The sequence below is a fragment of the Apostichopus japonicus genome, chromosome 4 (assembly GCF_037975245.1).
Source record: "Apostichopus japonicus isolate 1M-3 chromosome 4, ASM3797524v1, whole genome shotgun sequence".
Classification (NCBI taxonomy): domain Eukaryota; kingdom Metazoa; phylum Echinodermata; class Holothuroidea; order Aspidochirotida; family Stichopodidae; genus Apostichopus; species Apostichopus japonicus.
The window spans coordinates 23162739-23189266 of record NC_092564.1 but is presented as its reverse complement, the minus strand read 5'-3'; the positions used below and the strand labels follow the sequence as shown (position 1 = coordinate 23189266).

Genomic DNA, 26528 nt, shown 5'->3' with positions numbered 1-26528 from the left:
ATCATAAGACACGTAAGAAAAATCATGTAGCCAATTAACCAACAGACAGATACAGTGAATGGCTCGAAGAATATTCCTAATAACACCTCACATCTGTGCATGGTAAGGTGGCTAACCTAATTATTTAAGTGGAGTAGTGGACCAATGGAAACGAAGCAACCATATTGAAGAATTCTTTCGTTGCAAAGAGACTCACCTCACCACCTCCGTGCCCTCCACCCCCACCACGGGTATTGCTGATGGGTTCAGCAGATACAGAGTTGTCCGAGGAAAGGTTTCCATCCTTCTCCAAGCTAGAGTTGCCGATCGAGTCCTCCCGACGACCGTAGGCGGCGCCCTCGCTGGCCTCGTCTTCGCTCATGACAATCTCCACCACCTCGTCTTCTTGTACTCTCCTCTGCATTAGAATCCGCGCAAAGCGCAAAGAGAGTTTTTTCTTCTGAGTTTGTTCACGGAGTTTTTAGATGCAATAGTGAACAGAGGTACACAGATACAAACGAAAACCCAAAAAGAAACGAAAAAGAAAGAAAAAAAAAAACTGCACACTCGTGTGTGAGGAAAAGGCATTGAAGATTCGTGCAAGCAAAAGTAAATGGAGAGCAACATGCGGCAAAGATGAAGCATATTTTAAAAACTTTGGTAGAGCTACTTTACCCTCATGAATTATTCATACTAAACTACCAGGCAATACCAATGACCAACGAACACTGCATCGTAGTTGAAACATGCATTGTTTGCATTAGACTAGCCGTAAAAAAAGTGATTTTTGAAAGTGGCAAAATTAATACTGCTGACATACCTTTTACACTGGAACATTTCATATCAAAAAGCGTTAGATGAACAAAGATTCTATACAATGGAGAACACTTGCATTACTATCAGCTACTGTACCAGTATAACTAGTATAACACAGGTTTGTGGTGGTGATATTGTTGGCTTTTGGTTAACATTAGATGTATCACATATCATTTGCAATCAATTAAAATTGTAATTTAGAGCCACTTCACCATTCTCTGTTGAAAAAGAAACACATCTCTTGCTCAAACATTGATACAGAAAAGATTTATGCCTTATTTTGGAAGACTGAATACTTTTACATAATTTGAATATATTTATGGAAAAGTGCCAATAGACAACACTGGCCAAGATGACAAAGGTTTATGGAGTTTCATTAACAATGATGTTGGTAAACAGGATTAAAAACCTTTTACTGTTTGTTATTTTGGCAGTGGGAGGGGGTCCGGGGGAGGGGCAGGAAAGAGAGACGACACAGAGCAAGCATAGGGAGATGCAAGGACTGCTGTTTGCTTTCTACAAACAATTTTATAACATTCAGGAGAAAAACTAAAGCAAAGCACTAGTTGCAAAGTATTCCTGGGAAAGCAGTAGTATTGGTCATTATATGAAAATATGTAAATATATGCTCTTGAGCAAGAAGGAACTCTCTAGGGTTCTGGTGAAATCGAGTCTAATAATTTAATGCTCCCAGAGGACTGGTTACACTATCCATGTTTTTGTGTATTTGTCAGTATGTAATGTTAAAGTTCCTACTCTCTGGCGATGCAAGTCTAACGATTGCATTTCCTTTTCTTGGTTCTGAAACCTTCCCGTCAAGCACTGAAATACAAAACTTACTGTCATTCCTATGATCCACTTTGTAAGGCTGGATTAATAAAGTCTGGCTGGATCTAACAAAGACTGGCTGGATCTAACAACTATTAGATGGATTAACAAAGACCAGCTAGACCTAACAAAGATGAGCCAGATCTAACAAAGACTGGCTGGATCTAACAAAGACTGGCTGGATCTAACAAGGACTGGCTGGATTTAACAAAGACTGGCTGGATCTAACAACTAATGGATGGATTAACAAAGACCAGCTAGACCTAACAAAGATGAGCCAGATCTAACAAAGACTGGCTGGATCTAACAAAGACTGGCTGGATCTAACAACTAATGGATGGATTAACAAAGACCAGCTACACCTAACAAAGATGAGCCAGATCTAAGAAAGACTGGCTGGATCTAACAAAGACTGGCTGGATATAACAGAGAATGGCTGGATCTAACAAAAACTGGCTGGATCTAACAAGGACTGGCTGGATCTACCAAAGACTGGCTGGATCTAACAACTAATGGATGGATTAACAAAGACCGGCTAGACCTAACAAAGATGAGCCAGATCTAACAAAGACTGGCTGGATCTACCAAAGAATGGCTGGATCTAACAACTAATAGATGGATTAACAAAGACCAGCTACACCTAACAAAGATGAGCCAGATCTAAGAAAGACTGGCTGGATCTAACAAAGACTGGCTGGATCTACCAAAGAATGGCTGGATCTAACAACTAATAGATGGATTAACAAAGACCAGCTAGACCCAACAAAGATGAGCCAGATCTGACAAAGACTGGCTGGATCTAACAAAGACTGGCTGGATCTAACAACTAATAGATGGATTAACAAAGACCAGCTAGACCCAACAAAGATGAGCCAGATCTAACAAAGACTGGCTGGATCTAACAAAGACTGGCTGGATCTAACAAAGACTGGCTGGATCTAACAACTAATGGATGGATTAACAAAGACCCGCTAGACGTAACAAAGATGGGCCAGATCTAACAAAGACTGGCTGGATCTAACAAAGACTGGCTGGATCTAACAACTAATGGATGGATTAACAAAGACCGGCTAGACCTAACAAAGATGGGCCGGATCTAACAAAGACTGGCTGGATCTAACAAAGAATGGCTGGATCCAACAAAGAATGGCTGGATCCAACAAAGACTGGCTGGATCTAACAAAGAATGGCTGGATCTAACAAAGACTGGCTGGATCTAACAAAGACTGGCTGGCTTAACAAAGACCAGTTGGATCAAACAAAGATCGGCTGGATCTAACAATGTCTGGCTGGACCTAACAAAGACTGGCTGGATCTAACAATGTCTGGCTGGACCTAACAAAGACTGGCTGGATCTAAAAGACCAATTAAAGCTGAGAGCAGACAATTTGAAGGAAAGATCATTAATGAGCAAACCACTGCCTAACGAGAGCTTGCTACACTCATTACATCATCTGTATGATGTAGCATTACCATGGCAACCATTATTACATCTCTGTACGACGTAACATTACCATGGCAACCATTATTACATCTCTGTTTGATGTAACATTACCATGGCAACCATTATTACATCTCTGTATGATGTAACATTACCATGGCTACAGGTGTTACATCTGTATGTTGTAACAATATCATGGCTATAGTTATTACATCATCTGTATGATGTAACACTACACTACCAGGGCTACAGTTATTACATCATCTGCATGGAAAAACTCTCTGTGATAACAGCACAACAAAGGGATTAAATGGCTCCTTGACCGTGAATTATATTAAGGACTACATAAAACAATGGAGCCTTCAAAAATCCTTGTCTTACATTACAGTTGAAAGAAAGGACAATGGTCCAACCTGAGGAAGCATTTATTGGAAACACGGTTACCTTTTGAAATCACCCCTCATACCAAAATCAAGAGGTCCTGCTTTTTTCTACTTGATTTCTACTTGAGTCAAAACTGACAATTCCAATGCAGACATACTGACAGAAGCAGAGAGAGCAAAACCAAATTTTGGAAAAAGAAAAGACAAGGAAAGAGAATAGTACCAAATCTTGCAAGATGCAGAAATGCGTTGAAACCGATACACAACCGTTTGCGAATAAGATGCCTCAGTTATTACCCCAGGGGTAATATCATCTATTTAATTGGATAGTCCAGAATAGGTACAGTTTAGTTTTGACTGATGAAAAAATAACATATCCTAGGCATCCTTGTGAAATTTTCAAGCAATTCCTACTTAGCATTGTTGAGTTATTGATAATAGAAAATTGTCACAGCTTGCAACAAGTAAAACTTGAAGCAAACAGGTGTGATGTCATAATTGCACACTGATAGCAATATGGTTTGTCTTTCTTTAGTTTTCACACTGTTTTGACCTTTGATCGGTTAGGGTTGAAACTTTGGCTGACAGGATGTGAGGTTTACAATATGTCAATGACTAATAGGTACATTCATATTGAGATATATAACAATTCTGAAAAACGTATCAAACGCTGTAATCTCGAAAAAATACTTTTAAGAATTTGCTTCAAACTTAACCTGCAGTATGCTTAGACTATGTTTCTCCCTCATCAGTAAAGGGTAAATTTTCCGCTGTACTTTCTTTTAATTTAGAGTTAACATGCTAAATAGTTCTAACCTGGATTATTAATACACCACTGTATGCATTGAACCTGATGACTTCTTTCTTTTACCAATGCACATTACTATTTATCTATACAGTTAACACTCTTCAACTTTCATTTCGTACAATCAAGAAGTTTGTATTGAATATGTCTCAGTTCGTGTGAGAAATTTGTAGCGTCAGGGGCTATTTTCTGTATTAGCTTCCTTTCATTAGCTAGAAGCCATAATTAGCTAGTAGGAGAGAGCCTTTAATTAACCAATAGCAATTATAAAGTAAAATCTATAAAATCCTCTCTATTGCAAACATGGCCCTGTGATAGATGTAGGTTGCAGCCTAACACTTTAAACACCACACATTGCTTTAATAGTGGTCAAACTTCACAGCAGATGCTATAAATGTTGAACAGTATTGACAATATTGGATGCTTCAACAACAGACAACGCATGAATTCTTTGTGTATAAAAACTAAATGTGCCTGTTTAAATAATGATGGATGATAAATCTTTGTGAAAAAACCCAAATGTGCCCATTTAAATAATGATGGATGATGAAAGCCCAAGACTAATATGCCTGTGTAGTAAATACACATGCAGTAAGGACATGGGTAGAATGCCTTGCCATACAAATATAAACAAAAATATAAACCCCAATGCATCAACTACAAAAAAATAGTTCATGTCTCTGTTGGAGATATGATTGATAACTAAACATGCCATGAAACAAACGATTGTGCACAAAATAGAAAAAACTATAAAAAATAAAAAAAAGAAGAAAAAAGGCTTTAGCCATTTTCCAGGCCTGTAGTTAAAGGGTTTGAGCAGAGCACGAGCAAAATGTTGTAAAAATAGATTGATATTGATAACAATTCAACGATGAATTAAACCTAGCAACCTCTATCACTCCTATGCATCAATAATCCTTCCAAGAGTGCAAAAGCTTGTTTCAATTTGGGAAAAAATCTACACAGAGGTGAATTGAAGCTAGTCTTTAAGGCCTTTTGGTTTCTTGAACCAAAACCGGCATTATGTTCCACCAACTATATTTTGAAAATTGGATTTAAGACCAAAAAATTAACACATTTTTAAAATTGGATCTATTTTCATGAATGTGTTTTTGAGCTCACAGTTTAAGAACCTATTCAACAGGAGTAACAGCATCCTGCTTCAAGGATGAATGAAATTATTTAAAAAGAGTCAGGAAATGAGCAATCTATCGGTAGATTTTATTGAGACAATACTTCACCTCAGAATAACCACTTTATCGGTAGATTTTATGGAGAGATTACTTCACCTCAGAATAACCACTTTATTGGTAGACTTTATGGAGAGAATACTGCACCATGAAATAACCACTTTTTCGGTAGATTTTATGGAGACAATACTTCACCTCAGAATAACCACTTTATCGGTAGATTTTATGGAGAGATTACTTCACCTCAGAATAACCACTTTATTGGTAGACTTTATGGAGAGAATACTGCACCACCAAATAACCACTTTTTCGGTAGATTTTATGGAGACAATACTTCACCACAATAATATTACACTGCCCATTTATTCCTGACAAAGTATGGGTTTATCTTACACTAAATCGGTGCTCCAGACAACCATCATCTAAGTTAGCAACAAGACATAGATAGGTTGCACAAATATCTTGTTCATCAAGCAAGGGACATATAAAAAAAGTTGTCTTATTGGACAAACCCTTAGATGTCGTGTACAGCAAAATGAGAGAAAATAAATAAAAATAGGACCACAAAAGGGGATGAAGAAAGATAATCCATGCTTTACCCCTTGAAGATATGTTGGATTTCTCTTTGTAAAAGATTTAATGACTGGTTTCATGAACAGCATCCATGGTATACAGATAAGAGCGATCACCAAAATACAGATCTGTACAGCATTCTGTGTAAGGACGAGAAATAAAGATGAAACAGATATATTCATGTTAAAGCCAAACATTGGGTTTGATTATAACCGCAGCAGATGTACAAAGGTGGTCTTACTTCCATGGACGATTTAAAGGTCACAGTTGTTGCTCTTTATAGCTCTTTATATGCTCTTTATAGCTTAAGAAACACCTGTTTGCAACTTTCAGGTTGGAGACAAATGTTTGCTAGCATTCTGTGAAGATTGATTGATTGGTGAACTTCAATCTCTGGAGTATGGTCAGTCTACATTTCCTTTCTAAATCATATATGGCTAATTAAGTTTGGAGTGTTAGCTCAGTGGTAGGAGTGTAAGCTCAGTGGTTAACGCCGGTGCCTTCCAATCATAGGTCCCCAGTTTGAGTCACTCCCAAATTAATGTATGTCATCCAGTTAAGAGTTGTTGACAATTGACAATTCGTAATCATGGACGTTAAATATGAATGTAAGAGACTGACTTCGGTCAGCTTGCAGCTTTGATAAGCCAATGAGGCTTCTTCGCAAGTTCCTGCTTGCAGGAGGATCTAATATACATACATTCATACATACACACAAGTTAAGTACTTGAACTCCAATATACAAGATAGCTGGTGATTGCTACAGATCTGACAATCATGACATTATAACATTAAACTATATAAAGCATAGAGATGACCACATGCAAGGTGAGCATGACCTGTCTTGTAGAGAGAGCATACTAGTATAGGTGTAGAACAGCTGGAAACAAACTCATGCAATAATGCTTGATGTATCAGTGGAGTCAATCACACACTAGAGACAATGTTACACTACTGCCTATGCAAGCTAAATGATGGTTCCTGATTGACAATACTACATATACTACAATACTACTATATGTTGGTTGTAAGCTTGCAGCCATGTTAGAGCTCTAACAGATCAGACATTCTACGATAATAAACTGCCGAATAATACGACTCGGGACTTACTTGCGTGGATGCTTTCTCAAACACTGGGTTGTCTATATTCTGCATCAAGAACATACCAATGTAGGTCTCAATTAGATTGGGGGCGGTCTCCGTTAACAGACTGTCAAATCGAAACCACTTGATGAAGATCAGGAAGACGAGATATCCAAACAGCAAACCCAAGAAGAGCACTTGAGGAATGAAGGCTGCAGGGATCCCAGTGGGATCTCGGTTACTGTTGAAACAAATTGAAAGAAAGTTAGGGTGAAAGATGAAACACAAAAATTCATGCCTTCTTCAAAGAATAGCACAGGGTAAGCAGAAGAAAAACCAAAGAAAATCTTGGCCGGACCATGACATTCCTACCTGTGACTGGTACAACACAAGCCTTGCCTTCTATCAACTGAGTTCGACTGGCCACTAATTTGATAGCCCATAGGAATAATACATTCCTGTACACAGCATATTGCTAGAGGGTTAAACACAATCCATTCAACACAAACATGGCAAGTGACTGGGATAATTTTTTCGGATATATCTTATCGAAAATGAAACATAATTTCACCAAGGGAAGGATATCTTTCTCTTCCCATAATAAGGATCAGTTGTGTTTGAGCTTTACATATTTTGCACCCCTGACAATAGGACACTTGAATAGCTAGCCCATCAAAAATAATTGTAACTTCTTGACAAAGAATTCCTCTGAAACTGTCATCTTGTACCCATCCGACTTCCCTGAGGAAACTGCTGTCTTATATTTGGCACAACTATAAAAACACAACAGAGTACTAACAAACATTGTAGTATGTTTGATGTATTATTGCAATGTTGACTTAACCGATCCGCTCATTCATCAAAAAAAAACTATGTGTGAGTCTTTAATTCTAGTGGGATCTTCATTAGACATAGATTGAAACATTCCTGACAATCCACTCACTGCCTGCAGATATGCTCCCTAACCTGCCAGATGTTTTTTTTTGTATATTAAAATACGCTGATGAGCGTATTTTAATATACCAGCAGTTTTTACACCCCTTTCTCTCTTTCCAACGATTTGTTTGTTTGCCAGTTCTGATGATTCAAACTGTGCTTGTCATACTAGTAACCTCGCAGGTCAAGTGGTAGGCTACACTATTCAGCCGTTTCATGTTTAAAATACGGTATGTGTCATATTAATTCCGAGGTCACATCCAGTGGTAGCTATACAAGCACACATAACATTAATATATGATGTACTGCAGTAAAATAATGGATATGATTTTAATTTTCGGTTAATAATGGGAGTGATTGACTGTCTATACCCCAGGATTATTATGCTTATTACAATTTGTATACCACAATATCTGATGAATTGGGAGGGATTTAGCATGTACAACTTAGGGTCTCAACAGGCTTATTATAACCTTTCCTAATATTTCGCATTTATGCAACATCGCTTAAAATGATGTGGCAAATATTATCATACCTCACTTCACTTGGTAGGACTATAACTTGCTGGGTAAAACAGTGAGGGTTTTGCTACTACAAAGGATGAGGTACCTAAAGATAGCATACTAGCAGAAGGAGGTTATGGATTTCTAACCACCCAAAATATGAAATGTTATTATTGGCCACACTCTCATTTCTCCCTCCAAACCATTCTCTTTCACCTTCCTACCTTGGCAATGGCTAAATTACTCACATGTGGTTGACCAGACTAAGGCTGACTCCAAAGAACATGTGACATATCCCTAATATAATGGACAGTCTCATTTTAAATGGGTTCAAGAAATTCAGCTTGTTTTCTGCAACCTGCCAAATCTGTAAAGAAAAGAAAGTTTCTTCAAAGGCTCTTTATGTGATAATCAGTTTGTTTTATTTATTTGAATATAAATAATTGATTGAAACCAGTCATTTGAAATGCTAGAGTAAGCATAGTGCTATTGCTCACTAGCTGCTATATCTCAGCAAGCAAATGACTGGTATCTGATCTTGTCACATGGACAGTGTGCCTAGGACAATACATGATTTAACATTTATTGATACTGATAGTTAAGATAGACTAAAAGGCCATCAGCATATCCAGAAGATATGCTAGAATAATATATATTCTTTTATCTATCAAGTAAATATCATCAGAAGAATACATTATCCAACAAATATGCTAGAGACATCAAACTGGTCACAAAAAATCAAACTTTTAACTTCTTTTTCTGCTATTTTCACTCAATGGGATTACAACTGCCTAACCTGCTAATCAGTCTCATTGTTCAGGGATAATCAGGAGACGTAGCACCATTAGATCAGAGAAAGATAGATTGTAGCAATAAGTAAAGGATTATCCATGGCTGATGGGGTGTGACAAAAGTCAAAGATACAACCATTTTAGAATCACCTTATGAAAACACTACAATTGAAGAGATCGTTTTTCAATGAGACCAATTTGCAAATCAGTTTCATGATAGAGAATCTCTGATTTTAAAGTAATTAACATGAAATAAATGTCAAAGATTCAGAACAGAACACACCATTTCCTTTGCTTGGAAGATACTGATAAATAAGCCAGAGGTCAGGATAAATTTGAAAGGCTGTTTCTGAGAATTTTGTTTACAATATCAACAAGATTTCTACTTGGGTTATACACATAACTACGTGTGTTGAGAATTAGGAAACTAGGAAAATGAGATTAACTTACCGGATCCATTCCAAATGGATAAGGACTACCTGTAAATGCATACTTTGGATCCAATTGGAGGGTAATGTTTTCCTGCAATAGGTCATGGCTGAAACAAAAAATGATAATAAAACACATTGAAAAAAATCAATGGATACCTTCATAATTTACACAATACAAAACAAGTCATTACTTTCTGGCCATTAATCAATACCTTCTTCTCACTAACCATTACCTCATACCCACTAACCATTACCTCCTGCCAACAAACCATTACCTCCTGGCCACTAACTGTTACTTCCTACCTACTAACCATCACTTCCTGCCCACTATTACCTCCATACCACTGGCCATCACCACCTCCCACTATCAGTTACCTCCTACCAACTGACAGCTCACTCATCCCGATACATACCTGTAGTTCATGGCGCATGCATTCCACTCAGATCCGAATATGTTCATAGATTTAGAGAACGTATCGTTGTAGAGAAAACCCGTATAGATGGAGAAAAGGCCCATGAGAAGAATGATGTAGCGACCGCCAAAGACAATGCTGAACATCTGAGAAAAGGAACAATGTAACAATTGTACACAGAGCCATGAGGACAATAGGGGAGGGGGGAGTTGGTATCCAAGATATTTGTACATGTTATTGGTGGTGAAGAAGAGAGATGCTAAATGTATTATTATAATACAGGTTTACATATACTAAAATAAAAAAAACATATGTTTACATACATGACTAGAAACCACCAAATATACATTAGTCTAAAAAAAATGATGTATTACAGACAAGACTAGTGAACCACTAAATCTATATATATATACATACCAAAACATTATCACAAACTTTTTTAGTGAATCAAGAAATGTATACATACAATGACATGACACAATCTGTGTTATGACGAGGTAGACCAGTTAACACAAGGGTATCAATCTGTTGTGACAACAGCCATTCTCAACCCTGGACAAGAATCCAAACAAAGTTACCTCGTTGTCGTGTTTCTTCGAGAGCAGCCGCCGTTCTCCGAACACCAGAGCAGCGGCAAACAGCGTCATCAGTAACCCGTGACCGGAATCCCCAAACATCACCGCAAACAGGAAAGGAAATGTGATGATCGTAAAGGGAGCTGAAAAAAGGAAATGAAAAATAATGAAAAGATGACAGGAGCAGAATATGCAGGAATGCTTCAAAGCAAGAGGTGTGAGAGAAGTCATCAATTTAATGCGAGCCTGTAATAAAGATATCAATTTAGTGCCAACCTGTAACAAATATATCAATTTAATGCCAACCTGTAGTAAATATGTCAATTTAATACCAGCCTGTAATAAATATATCAATTTAATGCCAGCCTGTAATAAATATATCAATTTAATGCCAACCTGTAATAAATCTCAATTTAATGCCAGCCTGTAATAAATATATCAATTTAATGCCAACCTGTAATAAATATGGATAACTACACCAATTATCAATCCCCATATTATTTTTATTAACAAAATGAAGAGATTGATAAAGGTTGGCAATTGACATTTATTTCTCTATTACTCCCCAAGCTACCAGGCAACCACCCTTCTCTTCACTGACAATCTTTCTACAAATAAAACCTGGTCACATCACATGTCATACCTGGATTGACCTCCCTGTAGTTAGCAACTCCATAAGCATCGACCATTTCCTGGAAGCCAGAAGTGAATTTATTGGTCCGATTGAAGGTCGGTAACTCGCTGGTGGTTGGGACGATATCGATAATAGAGGGTAGGGTGGAACCACTTCTTTCCTAAAAGGTAGAATACCAAAGAACAAAAGTTAATTCTGACAGCAATGAAATAGGTTCTAAAAATAATCGTTAATATGACATATTCCTGCTTTTAAAAAGCAATAAATGAGACGAAAAACATGGCCTGACTCACCGTCCCTCTGCTTAAGGCAATACGGATGTTCTCCAAGTCTGCGACTGGACACCAACACTCCCCGATCAATGCTCCACGGGTCACATCAATATCAAACAGGTTCAGGGTGTGAAAAATTGCCTTCATTTTACGGACTTTGACAAACCACGCCCAGAGGTTCCCCGCTGCGTTGTTGAGAATACGCTGACGATGGGCTTGCATCTCATTCAGAACCTGATAAAAACAAACGATTGGCAGATTGGTTGGAACAACGAAAAATAACAGTTTTCTGATACTGCAGGATTGATGGAATCAAGCTGTTTGAAAAAATTGATTCATGACCTTTTTTCATGGTCAATGTGTGTTTTAACCGCATCTCACAAATGATAGATTGTTTCGGCTATAAACAGAACACATATTCATGCAGATACGTTTCTATTACAAGGTTTTTGCATACATGATTAGTTTCATAGTTTTTAAATCTTGCTATGAGGTTGGGAATCTTTTCAAACCTGTTTTCAGCAGAGCTGTTTGTGCTTGCAATGTCTACTGCCACACAGTATACATTGTTAATTGTTATGATTTTTTAAAAGTTATTTCTTAGTCAGTTGTTAAATCCCTCAACAAAAGTTGGATTTCTTTCTCAACAAAATATGTGTTTTAGCCTTGACCGAAAAGTTCACGCTTAGGCAATTCTTGGAAGAAATACTTGATTAGCGCAAAACAATGCACCACTTAAGTAGCAACACACAAATGAATTTTGGGACAGTTCAATTAGTTTGTATTAACTAGGTTATGACCAATAATGTTTTATTTATTGTATACCATGTTCAATGAAATTCATGTAAACCCAAGACAACTCTGCTGCTTCCACTTAGCATTTATGTTCAATGGGGCAATGGGTTTGAGTCATCAATACAGCTGTTTTCATCACTTTACCTATGGGTGCAAATATACTGCTTAACTCTTTTATAAAAGAGTAACATTATTAAGTATTTGGAAAGGAACAAAGTTGAGATGAGAGATCTACTGAATATCAGATACTGTATATATAATACTGTATTGACCATCAGATCTATTGACCATCAGATCTATTGACCATCGGATATTCTGACTCTCGGATCTATTTACTCTTGAATCTTTTGACTATCAGATCTATTGATTATCAGTTCTACTGACTATTGTATCTACTGACCATTGCATCTATTGAATATCGGAACTATTGAGTATCAGATGTTCTGACTATCAGATCTAATGATTATCAGATCTATTGATTATCAGATCTACTGACCATCATCTCTATTGACTCTTGAATCTTTTGACTATCAGATCTATTGATTATCAGTTCTACCGACTATCGTATCTACTGACCATTGCATCTATTGAACATCGGGACTACTGACTATCGGATATTCTGACTATCAGATCTATTGATTATCAGATCTACTGGCCATCGGATCTATTGACTTACTAGAGTGAGATCAGACAACCTATTGGATACACCTTCTGCCATGGCTGCTCTGTCAGCTTTCTTTGGTGGACATGTATACAGAGTCGCACGGAACCTGCAAGAATGAGGTAATAATGAATAAACTCAGGGAATCAGAGATAGAAAATCAAATATGCAAATATTGTTGCCATGATGCAAACTCCAGTTCTAAGATATCAGGAGGTAATTGTAAGGGGGGGGGGGGGAACTATTGTGCATACAGTCATAGTGGGTGTGGCTATTCTGGTGTACTGTGGGGTTCCTATGGGGAGCATGTGCAATAAATTGCTTATGGACTTAGAAGGCCAGACATGTGCTCAGTTGAGGGTAACAGTCACTGTTCACTGATAGGCTGTTTCTCTAATTATGATGTAATATGATATATTACTCAAGTAATCCAGGATAGGGATTAGCTTAATCACTGTTATCTGATTCAGTGTCCCAAATACAGCACTGATATGTGCATGTGTGTGGGGTGGGGGAGAGAGGAGGTGGGGGGGCCAATTCATACTTTCAACCATTTAAACATATTAAGACAAATACTGTGTGAGATGTGTGTGCCTCTTCCTTCATAGTTGTATGATTTGAAAGTAAAAATGTGGAAATATGTTTCAGCATTATCATTGACACATTTCCCATTTGGTATCAACTCACCCTTCGCACACTTTACGGATTCTTATTCCAATTTGCTCTCCCTGATAGAACACGATGAAGACATACTTGTGCACCTCATCTCCCTGTAACAAACAAATAACATTATTTAATACTGTACTACAAATGACAAAACCTTACAATCAAAACAATTCCAAAGATTGTTTGACGAAGCAAAAGTGCAACAAGAAAGCTTTTCGCTTACTTCTTATTTATTCTTTCGGTCAGTTTTATGAGGGTTAAGCACAATCCTTTAATTTACAAACCTGTGTTAAAATCTCCGCTGAAATTAACCTAACAAAACAAAGCAGGATGCTCATGATAATGAAAGCAAAACTGGACTGTACAGTTTATTATTTGCTGAAACATCATAACAGTTTGACTAATCAAAACTAATTAATTTATCGCATGCATGCTTTGTACAGTAGACAAACAGTTTGCTGACAGCTTTTGTCTATTCTAATTAGTTTATACTATATATACAATGAATTATATGAGTAATCAGCTATTTGGAGTCCTGATTACAGCCATGATATTAAGAAGGCTGCTTTTACTGCAGAGTTCACAAGACTTATATGCTTCACTACACTATTGACATCTCTAGCATACTGCAAATTCATCTTGAGAGCACTTGATACCAAACTGTTTGCTAATCACTCACACCCATTACCAGTGCGGTATAGTAAGTGGAATTATCTTCTGTGAATAATACATCAATTCTCTATACATGTGTAATATGTTCCATTCGTAAAGCTGTCTACATGAGCAAAAGGGAAAAAGTGGGGGGAGGGGGGGGGGAGGTGCAGGGATGGGAGATCTGGGATGATGATACCATATAACATGCATCACAGATCTAAGCTGTGAGCAGAAACAAAGCTAACAAGCTTCCTTGCAACTTTAAAAGAGCAAAGAAAATTATTTACTATTTTTCTTTCAAGCTTTCCTGTCACTTGCTTGTTGTTGATGTATACATTTCAGTACTTAAAATGTTTACAGAAGCTTTCGACATTTGGAATTATAGAATTTGATAATTTGTCAGTAAATGAAGGACAACAAGCAACGAAAGCTACCTTTCACAAATTCCTTTAAAACTTTTTTTCGTTCTTTGAATAGAGCAAAGACATTCCCTTGTTAGCTTCAATTTTTTTTATACTTCCATATCAGTTTCTTTGTTGGCTAAACCAATAAAATCCTTCCTAACTTGTATCCTTTCACCCCCACCTCTCATAGTGGTGGGGGGGGGGGGGTTGGGGACAGTGGTTTACCGTGTGAGGGTCTGAGAGTGGCATCAAGATTTCGCTGTATCGGATGAAGACGTTCCCACGACAGATCCTCCAAAGCATCTGTTCAAAAGCGTGAATTCTCTCTCTGTGAATAGCTCCAGCCATGAATCTGTATCAGGAAAAATTCATTACAAACACTGTTTGGTTCTCAATGCAGAAATGTGCATTGTGACTGTTAAAAAAGACCATTTCGAATCAAACAGGTGCTATCCCCTGTACAATAAAATCCAAAGATACGTTACTTTAGTGACAGGGTCTGTTATCGAAATCCTACAAACATCTTTAGTTACAGAAACTCTTTGGGTTGTGCTATGGAAAGAAGAACCAATTGACTACCACTGCTGTCTACAGTTTGGACACAGGTACACTATGCTGTGTGATTGGAACAGGTGTAAACTGAATTTCGCAAAGTATAACAAATATCACACATTCATTCATGCTTGTTTGGCATCATCTTCCTTTGGTTGGCAATGGGTGGAAGGATGAGTGAGGGGGGGGGGGGGCAGTAAGTGAGTAAGAAGGATGGGTGGGGGGAGGGCTAATAACTGAATATCCACTACTTATTTTCACTTAATAGATACATGAAATTGGCAAAATTGGCAATAACTGTTACCATAGGAGTTACTATGTTAAAATTTTCAAAATAATTTTGAGATCTCTCATCAAAATGTCCAGACACAAATTTTGTAATAAAACTTAATCATATTGCTTAGATCCTGGTTGATTGCAGACTAATGCTCAAGCTAGGTTAAAAAACCGAAGAATTAACCATGATTTGATAATAACAGAACATCTAGGACGGGAAACAAACAGGAATCCTCACTAGACCTTCAGTGTCATTAGGCTAGGCTTTTCTAAATCGACACCTGTGGGATAGACTGGCTTAACAGCATCTTCCACATGATATATTCTTCACTTAAAGGAGAACGAACATGTGAAGTGCAACTGCCCATCCCATATCATTTATTATCAGTGTATATTGAGCTCATAGCCTTTATTTCAATCTTCTGAGACTAAGGACCAACGTGAATTTTTTAATTTTGTATGATGATATTGGTTCTTTAGGGCAACTAGCAAAGAAATAAATTTTAAGAAAGTTAAACTTTCTTTCTCTTTTAACTGAACCCAAACCTATGAGGAGCAGCACTTGTACAGTTGAGATCATGAAACAGTGGTCTAAAAGACCGAAATAAAGAAACAGTTGGTTACCCTAGCGTGGTGGCACTCTGGACGTTGGCCGCAGATTCTATGTCCGATTCGTTGCTAAATCTCTTGTAGCTGCCGCTGGCCCCGCCTGTATCCGAGTCCTGCTCCTGGTGGTAGATCTCGTCAGCCTTAACAGCAAAATGTGAAGACTGTAGATACAATATTGTTAACCACAGAATAACCTCTACATATCACACCTCTACGTGATAGCAATACGGGAGTCAATGTCACAGCCTATTGAGAGTATACAGTGTCTTTATCTGCTTTGGTAAAAGTTTCCTTCAAACTAAATATGCATCATTTCAAGCAAACAAATCCGTCTTAATTTTCCCCCAGCATCTTGGAGAGTTCACATCTGTTCCTCAATTTTCTTGAGAAATATCCACATTTTTTTAATCGTTTAAGCAAGTTGCCTCAATAGGCACAGGGAGTGTGAATACTGTATCAGAAGGCACAGGGAGTGTGAATACTGCAGGCACATGGAGTGTGAATACTGCAGGCACAGGGAGTGTGAATACTGTAGGCCAGGGAGTGTGAATACTGCAGGCACGGGGATTGTGAATACTGCAAGCACAGGGAGTGTAAATACAGCATCAGTGAATATTGCATCAGTAGGCACATGAAGTGTGAATACTGCAGGCACAGAGAGTGTGAATACTGTAGGCCAGGGAGTGTGAATACTGTAGGCCAGGGAGTGTGCATACTGCAGGCCAGGGAGTGTGCATACTGCAGGCACGGGGAGTGTGAATACTGCAGGCACAGGGTGTGTGAATACTGCATCAGTAGACACAGGAATTGTGAATACTGCATCACTGGATAAAACGCCTATTTTCTATTTCTTCTCTTTCTGAATGTTTTTTTTTTTCCTTTTATATTTTCTGTGCCCATGGTTCTAGCCATCCATATGTTGATGGCTGTATGGGTTGCTGGCTCAGACCATGGTACTATACTTGAATTAAAAATGTTTGACCTTATGTGGCATACTACTTTACAACAGATTCTCAACCTCACCACACAAGTAAACTAGTACAATGTTCTGTGGTTACATGTTAAGGAAGTATTTATTCTGCTGCCAATTACCAATTACCGGCTCAGTGACAACAACAACAACTCTGGTAAAGAATTTCACATGTAAATAAGATGGACGATATTCACCTTCTATGAAAGTCTTATTGGTTTAAGTAAAGTTTTAATATCCTTCATGAACCGTTAGAGACGTTTTCAAGGTTCCATGCAGTTATGTCTACATTTTTGCACACTTAAAGTTTGCAGTAAATTTAAACCTCTCATAGTAACTTTGCAGGAGACATAACAATATAAACAGAACCAACCTGTTTTTATGCTCATGTATTCTGAATAATCAAAACTCATATCCACAGAGAGGAGCCTGCTATCTATTCATGTTGATTTGATTTCTTTCCTATGTTTTTACTATATATATCGTTCTGTCCAGCTCACCTCCACAAAGAATCCGTCCGTGTTACAGAGCACATGGTTGTGTTCCGTCAGCTCCAAGTAGTTCCTCTGGAGAACTTCTCTGTTTTGGTTCACCTCCCTGAGTTCAGACTCAATTTTTTCAAATGTTGCCTGTAAAAGAGAAATAAGAAAATTGTGAAAAGTTTCGTGGAGAAAGATAATGCCCTAAATTATAATTTCAATTGAACTCATTAATGCATGCACTGCAGGCAATAATTGCGTGATCACATTTTGGGTTGCATCTTGGAAGGCTTCGTAGCTACTACACGTCTTTGGATTTTGTAGGCAATATTGACCAATCATCTTGATATCTGAGACAAAAAGAATTATTCCCTGGTTTTATCAGAGTGGAAAGGAAGGTGTACCTTTTTTGTGTGTGTTAATTTTGTTATTTTTGCAATGACACTAACCAATGGATAAATGATACTTCATTATAGTGCCTTCAATAATCAGGGCCTATATATGTAGCGATACATATATAGCAGTTAGCTAATTTTATATCCAGTGGAAAAGAAGGGAAATATGAAATAACAGCTGGATCAGAAATACTTTAGGTATACAGTTAAACCAGAAATACTTTAGGAAAAACAGTTAAACCAGAAATACTTTGGGAATAACAGCTAGACCAGAAATACTTTAGGAAATAACAGTTAAACCAGAAATACTTTAGGAATAACAGCTAGAGCAGAAATACTTTAGGAATAACAGCTGAAAAGCAGAAAAACTTTAGAAATAACAGTTAAACCAGAAATACTTCAGTTAATTTTGAATCCTTACATACTATTTCTCATCTACAGTATATAGAACAGTTATAAATACACCTTATTACATGGTTATTCTGTAAGTTATGTACCTGTAAATCATTCCTATTTCCCATGTAATATCTTTATATGACCCTGAAAAAAGCCATTCCAGTTCAACTCAGCGAAGAGGAAGCCATGGTCTACCACTTGACTATATTATTCCTGAAAACTTAATCTCTCTGCATAAGCTTCTAACTTTTGCTTTCTCTCTCATTAATTAAGCAATAATCTGGACTTTCCAAATCTAAACTTAACTGGGTTTCCCAATTCAATACTTTCCCTCTGTGAATGAAAGGTGAAGCCATTAAATCGCCCATGCAAAGCACTAAAAGAATGCAAATGCAGTGCTAGGCACAATATGCATGCTCTGTTCTGCAAATTAATTATTGCATAGAACTAATAGATGATAAATCACTGAATTATTTCCGATATCTCAATAATCCGTAGTCTATAATTCAGCCTACTTGGACAGACGGACATGTATCCGCTTAATGTCTTTGACCCTGTGTTGCTCTTACATGCATTGCACACAACAAAGTGGGTTTTGATGGTTGTTGGTCTTTTGAAATCCTAGGAAAATCAGTTACCTCTTTTTAACTGTAACATGGAAGATATGTAACGTACAAAGAAGACATCAACATTGTCTCTGTTACATTTACATCTTACATGTAATGCCGGACACCTGTCCTTTGAACAATGTGACTCCTACACCTGTCTCCTGCCATTATGGGAAAATCAAGCCAAAAGGAGTTTAATCCCTGGTCGACCTCGCGAGAGGTCCTACGGGGCAAAATAAGTTTGTTTGAATAATAGAATAAACTTTTTTTTTCTTGGAAAAGTTGTCTATGTTTAGTCAGGGAATTGCTGGTAAATGAAGTCTTATATAATTACATTGTACATATAGCCATAAACATACCCAAAGTCGGAGTCAAGAGAGCCAATTAGGGAGGGACGATGGGACACAATGGGACAATGCCCAATCTACAGTGCTAATAAATATCTTACCTCTAAATCGATTAGTTCTCTTGGCAGGGGTGAAGGGATGTAGCCTTGGCCCTCTGTGATGGTTATCTCAGCAGCTTTCACTTCTTTCTCTACATAACCTGACAGAAGAACCACGCAAAATATCCATTCAACATTCATATTGTAAATGAAATGTTAAAATTTCTCTAGATAACAAATCAGATAAAGGTAACCTTACATATCAACTCAAAAAGACAAAGAAACATTCATACTAATTCTTAAATGTTAAATAATTTCTCTAGGTAACCTATAGCCTGTATGTAAGATAACATTAAACTCAAAAAGATTGATCAAACCATTAACACTGTATATTATACTTATTGCAGGTCACATTAAATTAATAAATGCCACTTCACATCCCAGGCAGAAGCTAGTCCCATCTAGCTTGTGTAGTGTTCTTTACCAATGGTATGCAATCATTCTTCTCACAACTGGTGGGTTACTTTCATGAAATGCAAAGTTTACTTACAGGAAGGATAGTCATACATATCAAAATAAAGTAGTAATATATGAGAAGGATCATGTAGTACTGCAAAAGCATGAAAAATAATTCATAACAACCAAATTAAATAGAAAGAAACAAAATATTTGCAACTTACGAAGTTTCCTCTCCATTTCGTCACATTTCCGAACATCGTTCACATACTTCCTTTGAAAAGCACTGATATTTTCGTTGAGCTGAGGGGACAAAGGAACATTTTCAATGCAATCGTGCAATTAAAAAAGAAATGTGAAAACAATATCCCGATCAAATAATTTGGGAAATAACAGAACTACCTGCTCTTTAAATTTGAAAATGAAACTGAACCTTCTGTAGAAAATGTTTTTATAGTTGGTCCTACTCCAGCTGGTTGTCAAACGCACTTTGCTTTCTGTATTTGATTACTTTTCATGAGTCCCCACCCCCCCCCCCCCAAATTATGCTTCTGCTAAAGTATTTTCCTAGATATTTCAAGTTGGTATATATAAACTAACTTGTAAAAGTACATTCACAGTGCTGCATTGGCAACCAGGAACTATATCACATGTCTGAGATTCTGCTCTGAAATTGTCATGCATTTATATTACTGTATTTATACTTCAATCCAGAATACATTTGAATCACAAGCTTTAAGTACAAATTAAAATACAGTGTAAGGTAAAAGTGGCTTCATTGTTCCTCATAAACTGATCTACATGGCATAGTGAACCTGCCTCTAGAGTGACAGTGATTATTGTTCTAGTAAATAAACCAGGACAGCATGCACAGATGGAGAACATTACATAACCAGGATGTAGATTCAGTCATATGATTTACTTCAGTACTATGTAGACTATAGTTTATTTTCATTTCTGAAGGAGACCCTGCTGGGAGCAAACTGTCCGACCCTCCAACTTATTTATATTTCGCTACACAGGCTGTTTGCCCATCATTATGTTTATAGTTCTTTCTCTCCAAATTTACTGATCAAAATAACATAAAACTGTACATTAGCAAACTGCTTATCCACTAAAGAGCCTGTGTAAGGGAATGTGTAAAAGTCACTTAGCCTGACGTTTCGATCCTAGCAGGATCTTCTTCAGAGTTTATTGGCAATTTGAATTTACTTAAATGTTAATATTGCAGATTATGCTGCTTCTCAGCTGCTGCTGCTGCTATTTAGAGTACTACTGTACCTGCTTTAGCTATGAACTTGTAAACAGTCCCACCCTTAATGGTAGGTTAGAACATCACACTCAAGAGAAGGGATCACAGTATGGCAGGATTTGGAGACCCCACACAACCCCAATCCAACCCCACATGCTATGCCTCTAAATCATTTCATATCTTAAAACATATATCAACTTTCATATTCACAATCACAGAGCCTGCCCTTTCTTCAGTATTGTACTTAAAGTTTACAAGCCTTAAATTGGCAAAGCATAGCGTATGTTACATAACGATACCATCACAGTAGAAGAATACTGACAAATATTACAAGGTGGTAAAACAAGCAATGTTTAGTACTCAGCAGCATTGTAATTATTACAAATGCAATGTTAAAACTAGCATGCATCATTGGTAAATGACAAAACCAAGCACCTTACAAGCTATCCTGAACATTTAACTTAAACTGATATATAACTGATTAACTTCGCTGAACTAACTGATGTTGCATTGTAACCAGCTTTGACAGTGCTCGTTTCAATGGTCTTTAACATAGTAAAATAAAATATGAAATGCAGGAAATATTCTATTCAGTTGTATATTTTGAGCTGAGTTATTTGGCATATGAAATAATTACAAACTTACATCTCGAAACTGCACCATGCCAAGTTCACCAAGTTCTGCCAAACAGTTGTAGGCAGCCTCAGACTGAAGAAACAGTTGAGCTTGGCACATCCTCTCACTTTGAAATAAGGAACCCATTGTAGTTGATGAACACGCTCAACTGATCATGAATCTGTTTGTATCAGAAAAGATGAAGACATGACAAGAAAGAAACAAACTTGATGAAAATAGTCAGGTCATGACAAATTATACAATGATCTGTTAGGCCTGGAATCCATGTTGCAAAGGCTATAAACATTCTACCAAAGTCAGTAAGACCAAAGCCTATATACAAAGATGCTGCTTAACTTCAACTCTTAAAGCAGCATTTTGCGTCCTTTTCTATGATTTTTCTCAACCTCACTGACTCCACTATGCCATAGCGACATACATAACTAGCTTATCTATTTATATTTTACTTCAAATGGTGGCATAAAAGTCGAAAAAATTGCAACTTTCAACTTTGTTGTTCTCCAAGATATTTTCCATTGGGAACCCAATAAACTCGCCCATAATATGAATATTTAAACCCTACAAACGTCATTGGCAGATACGTAATATAACAACACGCTAGATTTGTGTACAGTCTATATGGCAGTTGTACCAGGGAGTTGCATAACAACTCCCTGTTTGTATACAAACGCAAAGTCTTGAATCTATTTTTAGCAACGGCTCATAACTAAACCTGCATCTATGATTGGTTGAATTCAAACTTGTGGGTTTGGGAACTGAATGCGATTAATTTTGTATGTGAAATACTCGCCAATTAACGTTTTTGGCAGGGAAAAACTTGGCTAATATCTTAATTTGCTGTTTTGTGATTTGATGTATGTAAAAAACTCGATGGACATGTCAAAAAAGTAGAAAACGGCGACCAAACGCAAAATACTCATGAATAAACATACTATTCACTGATTGGTGGAATTCAAACTAGTGGATTTGGAGATATGAAAACTCTGTCGAGGACACTTTTACTCGTTATCGACATAAATCGTTAATTACTCGCTAATTAACGCTCTTGGCAGGGTGAAACTTGGATGGTATCTTAGTTTGCTGTTTTATGATTGATACATCTAAAAAAATCGATGCACATGTTAAAAAGGTGGAAAAAAGCGACCCAACGCAAAATGCTGCTTTAAAGAGATGCAACTGTAGACCTGTAGGCCATATTAGGCTAGGAATTACGCTAGAGCTATTACCATCTTTATCCCTAACTCCCTGATAATGGCACACTTGTATAAATAGCAGCAACACACATGCCTAATCACTGGTATTTCAGAACGGAACCCACAACTATTTGCATCATTACAAAGCCCTTCAATGTTTAGTTGTAACAAAACTCGTTCAAAAGTTATACTTAGATTCCCTCTCTTGCCGGTGATCGTAGCTTTAGAAATTTATAAGGTTGTGAAATTTCTGATTTAATTTTCTGATTGAAAGTGCAACTCTGTTTGAGGTGTTATCTGTCCACTAACTTTTATACTATTTACATTATTTACATACAGTATAGACCTGCCAACTCTCAAATTTTTAACAGGAGTTCAGCGGATGCTACGACATATCTCCAGGTTTATATGTGCTTATCTCCCAACTCATATTTGCTTCTAAATTCAGTCACAAATGGGCCCTGTGTATGGTTTTTTTTTAACTTGTGGTAGGAACATAGAGAAAATCTACTTAGTTTTGAGGGACATGTGCAAAACCCCAGTATGTTAATTTTTATATTGCAAGCCTATTGGCCTTTCTTGCTTTTGTTACGATATTTGGGATAGGCTATGGAAAATTGTAAATCTCCCAATTTTGTGAAAGATATACACAACGTAGCCTACATTAATTGAATGTCAACAAAGCTTATCCTGGGGGGTTGCCAAATTCAGGACGAAGTTAAATCTTAGGCCTACTGCCTTCCTCCACCTCCAAATGTGGCTAGGCCTAGTTTTGTATCAACATTCACATACAAGTTACAACTAATAAACTATGCAACTTTTTTCTCCCCCTTTCCAGTTTTATCCATCATTGATCATCCTTGATCAAAATATGTAACGGAGGCTTCATGAGGAACCTAAGCTAAATTAGTTTTACTATCCCCTTACTAGTTAGGATAGTGAGGTTACCATTAACAAACAGTAATTGTACTAATACGTACCATAGGCCTAGCTTTAGTTAGGCTACGTTGGCCAAGTACTTAGTAGTACTGTAGTAGGGCCTGCTTCGCAACGATCAACTTTTCGACAGGGTTGTCATAAATAGTTTCACTTACCGCCAGTAAATAAGCATATGCAGATTTTGGAAGAATGTGCAGATTTATCGGTTTTATATGAGTTCAAGGCTGTTTCCCTATCAATGAGGTGAGTTCACAGTTCCTTCGTGCCTTTGTCGCTGGCTGCAACACCATTCACGTTTATCGTACTTGTCGGTACTAGGCTGCGAAAGGTGGCGCTTGTTATGTTTTGACAGTCAGGTGACTTCAGGGGGCGTTGCTCATGGTAGTGCGCAGCCACTGTAGTCTGCCATTCTGATTAGTGGAAAGTTTTCCGTTATAGCAAAACACAAATAGACCGCCAAGAATGGTAGGATCACGGGATACTTCGGTAGATAAGATACCGTATTTCGCGATGATATGTGCATTACCATTCTACTAACGTTGCAATAATTATAGCAAGTGAACATCACCCTATATTCGGGCCTGCAATTAACTTTGCTGTTTATATCATTGCTGGAATATTTCATGAAAGTTCTACAAAATACGAATTTTAGCTGCAATTTTAGCTGTTTTTGTCAAGTTTATATAGATTAAAACTTCCACTCAAACAGGCTGCTGTGCCGTTGCAATTTGCAACTGCAATGTCTATCAATTGTATATATGTAAAGCACAGTACGTAAATATAAGGAACATGGCTAATCACTATATAGGCCAACAAACCTACATGAACATGGGCTGTGACCCATTTTCTTACCCATTGGCAAATAAATTCGTAATTCAACTTCTGTAATGTAATACCTACATGTTCAGCTATACTTCAAATATTGTCAAAAGAAGATTGGTAACACGAGACCTACGGGCACTATGGTTCCATGCTTAGTGGAATGTGTATAAAGTAAAATATGTGGAGTATGTGTTGTATGTCATCACTCAATGTCATTATATAAATGCCCACATGTACCAGCTACTTAACCAAGAACTGTATTCCAAGTTTTGGATATAATCTGATTTAAGGTTGTGGAGTTATTGCAATTTTATCATTTTGGTCCCTTCCAAAGAAATTGGGCCTGATAAATTTTAGCGCATAAATGGTCCCAAAAACATTTTGCCCAGACAAAGTGGCTCATTTATATGTTTGCCCCCCCCCGAAAAAAATTAACCCCCACAAATTTGGGCCCAAATGATCCCAAAAATATTAGACCACACAAATATGGGCCCAAAGAATGTGCCCCACAATGCATTTGCGGTGGAAATAAAATTTGGGACTACCCAGCCCAAAAATGGGCTTAGAATTGTTTGGGGCCTAGACGGTCCCAAGAAATTTAGGTCTACATGTACCAGTTATAAACCAACAACTGTATACCATATGTTTGGTTACAATCCGACTTTAAGTCTCAATTTGCTGATGAATTTCGGAAAACAAACTTCCTAAGCAGATTCAATGTTTCTTATTCTCAATGCACTCTGATCAGGTGGGTGTAAGTGAAAACACTCGCAATTGAAAGAAAGAAATTTATTTTCTGTTGCCCTTATGGCGCGAAGGATTTACCGTAAAATCACTGCGACCGCCCATATCAACATGTGTTCATTACACAAAACGTTACCTCGTACCGTCCACTTTTTGACACAATTCCACAGATTAAACGTTTGAAAACACCTGTTTATTCATTGCAATGGAAAGAAATATGTAATTTCGCACGCTACATCGGTAAGACCAAAGAAAGGTACCATTCAATTAAAAGAGGAAACCTAATACAGGCTAGCCACGACATCGTAAGTAGTCCTATATATAGGCCTATATATAGGCCTAAGCCTACATCCAAAAAGTTAGGCGCCAGCTTTTACAACTGGTAAATAGCCATTATCAGTGTTGCAAATCAAACATAAATGAGGTGATAAATAGACCGTAAGGAAATAAAATATTCGTAATATCGTAATCTATCGTAACCAGTGTTTTACTAGGATTTTTGAAACGTGCGTAATTGAGATGCATCTGCTTTAAAATGTTTGAATGGTGCAGAATACAACTTGCTTCCGCTCATACACTTCTGTGATAAAACCTTAAGCCAAAAAGCTGTTATATGACCTTTAAATGTATTTCAAGTTGCGGTCAAGTAGAACATTACTAGATCCCATTGCTGTCATTTATAGACTAATAAGTATGGTAGAGGTCTATATACATACAAACAATGATTTAAATAAAAATAAATAGTTGCATTACATATGAAGCAAATGTATAAATTAGAGTGTTCACCAAAGCTGATGTTTATCCTGTTCTATTAGGCTTACCCTAGTGTTAGTATATACACTACACTGAATTATTTTCCTAAGTGCCGCAGGCCAAAAAAGCTATACTCCAATTCTGATTAGCTGATCACCGAGGGCTCGGAAATAGCAGTTGCCATTCCCTAAAACATGCTTTCTGACCCTCAAGCTACATCTATTCGCTTG

General features: G+C 37.3%; 1 protein-coding gene across 5 annotated transcripts in view; it reads right to left on the bottom strand.

Annotated features, from left to right (window-relative positions):
- The window catches only part of LOC139966840 (V-type proton ATPase 116 kDa subunit a 1-like), a 29548-nt gene extending 5248 nt beyond the window's left edge, over window positions 1-24300 (bottom strand). For 2 of the 5 annotated variants that reach the window (XM_071970242.1, XM_071970246.1), the window contains exons 1-18: window positions 24021-24300; window positions 21857-22007; window positions 20184-20262; window positions 19567-19664; window positions 17741-17869; window positions 16286-16431; window positions 15059-15185; window positions 13797-13879; window positions 13125-13218; window positions 11675-11887; window positions 11391-11541; window positions 10751-10890; window positions 10173-10318; window positions 9779-9866; window positions 8786-8904; window positions 7126-7339; window positions 6042-6155; window positions 197-439 (exon numbers count right to left, since the gene is read on the bottom strand). In XM_071970242.1, the coding sequence (XP_071826343.1) occupies window positions 197-439; window positions 6042-6155; window positions 7126-7339; window positions 8786-8904; window positions 9779-9866; window positions 10173-10318; window positions 10751-10890; window positions 11391-11541; window positions 11675-11887; window positions 13125-13218; window positions 13797-13879; window positions 15059-15185; window positions 16286-16431; window positions 17741-17869; window positions 19567-19664; window positions 20184-20262; window positions 21857-21973 (2301 nt within the window). In that variant the 5' untranslated portion in view covers window positions 21974-22007; window positions 24021-24300. The remainder of the gene's footprint in view (window positions 1-196; window positions 440-6041; window positions 6156-7125; window positions 7340-8785; window positions 8905-9778; window positions 9867-10172; window positions 10319-10750; window positions 10891-11390; window positions 11542-11674; window positions 11888-13124; window positions 13219-13796; window positions 13880-15058; window positions 15186-16285; window positions 16432-17740; window positions 17870-19566; window positions 19665-20183; window positions 20263-21856; window positions 22008-24020) is intronic. The other 3 variants (XM_071970248.1, XM_071970247.1, XM_071970245.1) reach the window with 3 other exon arrangements.
- Window positions 24301-26528: the final 2228 nt, after the last annotated feature.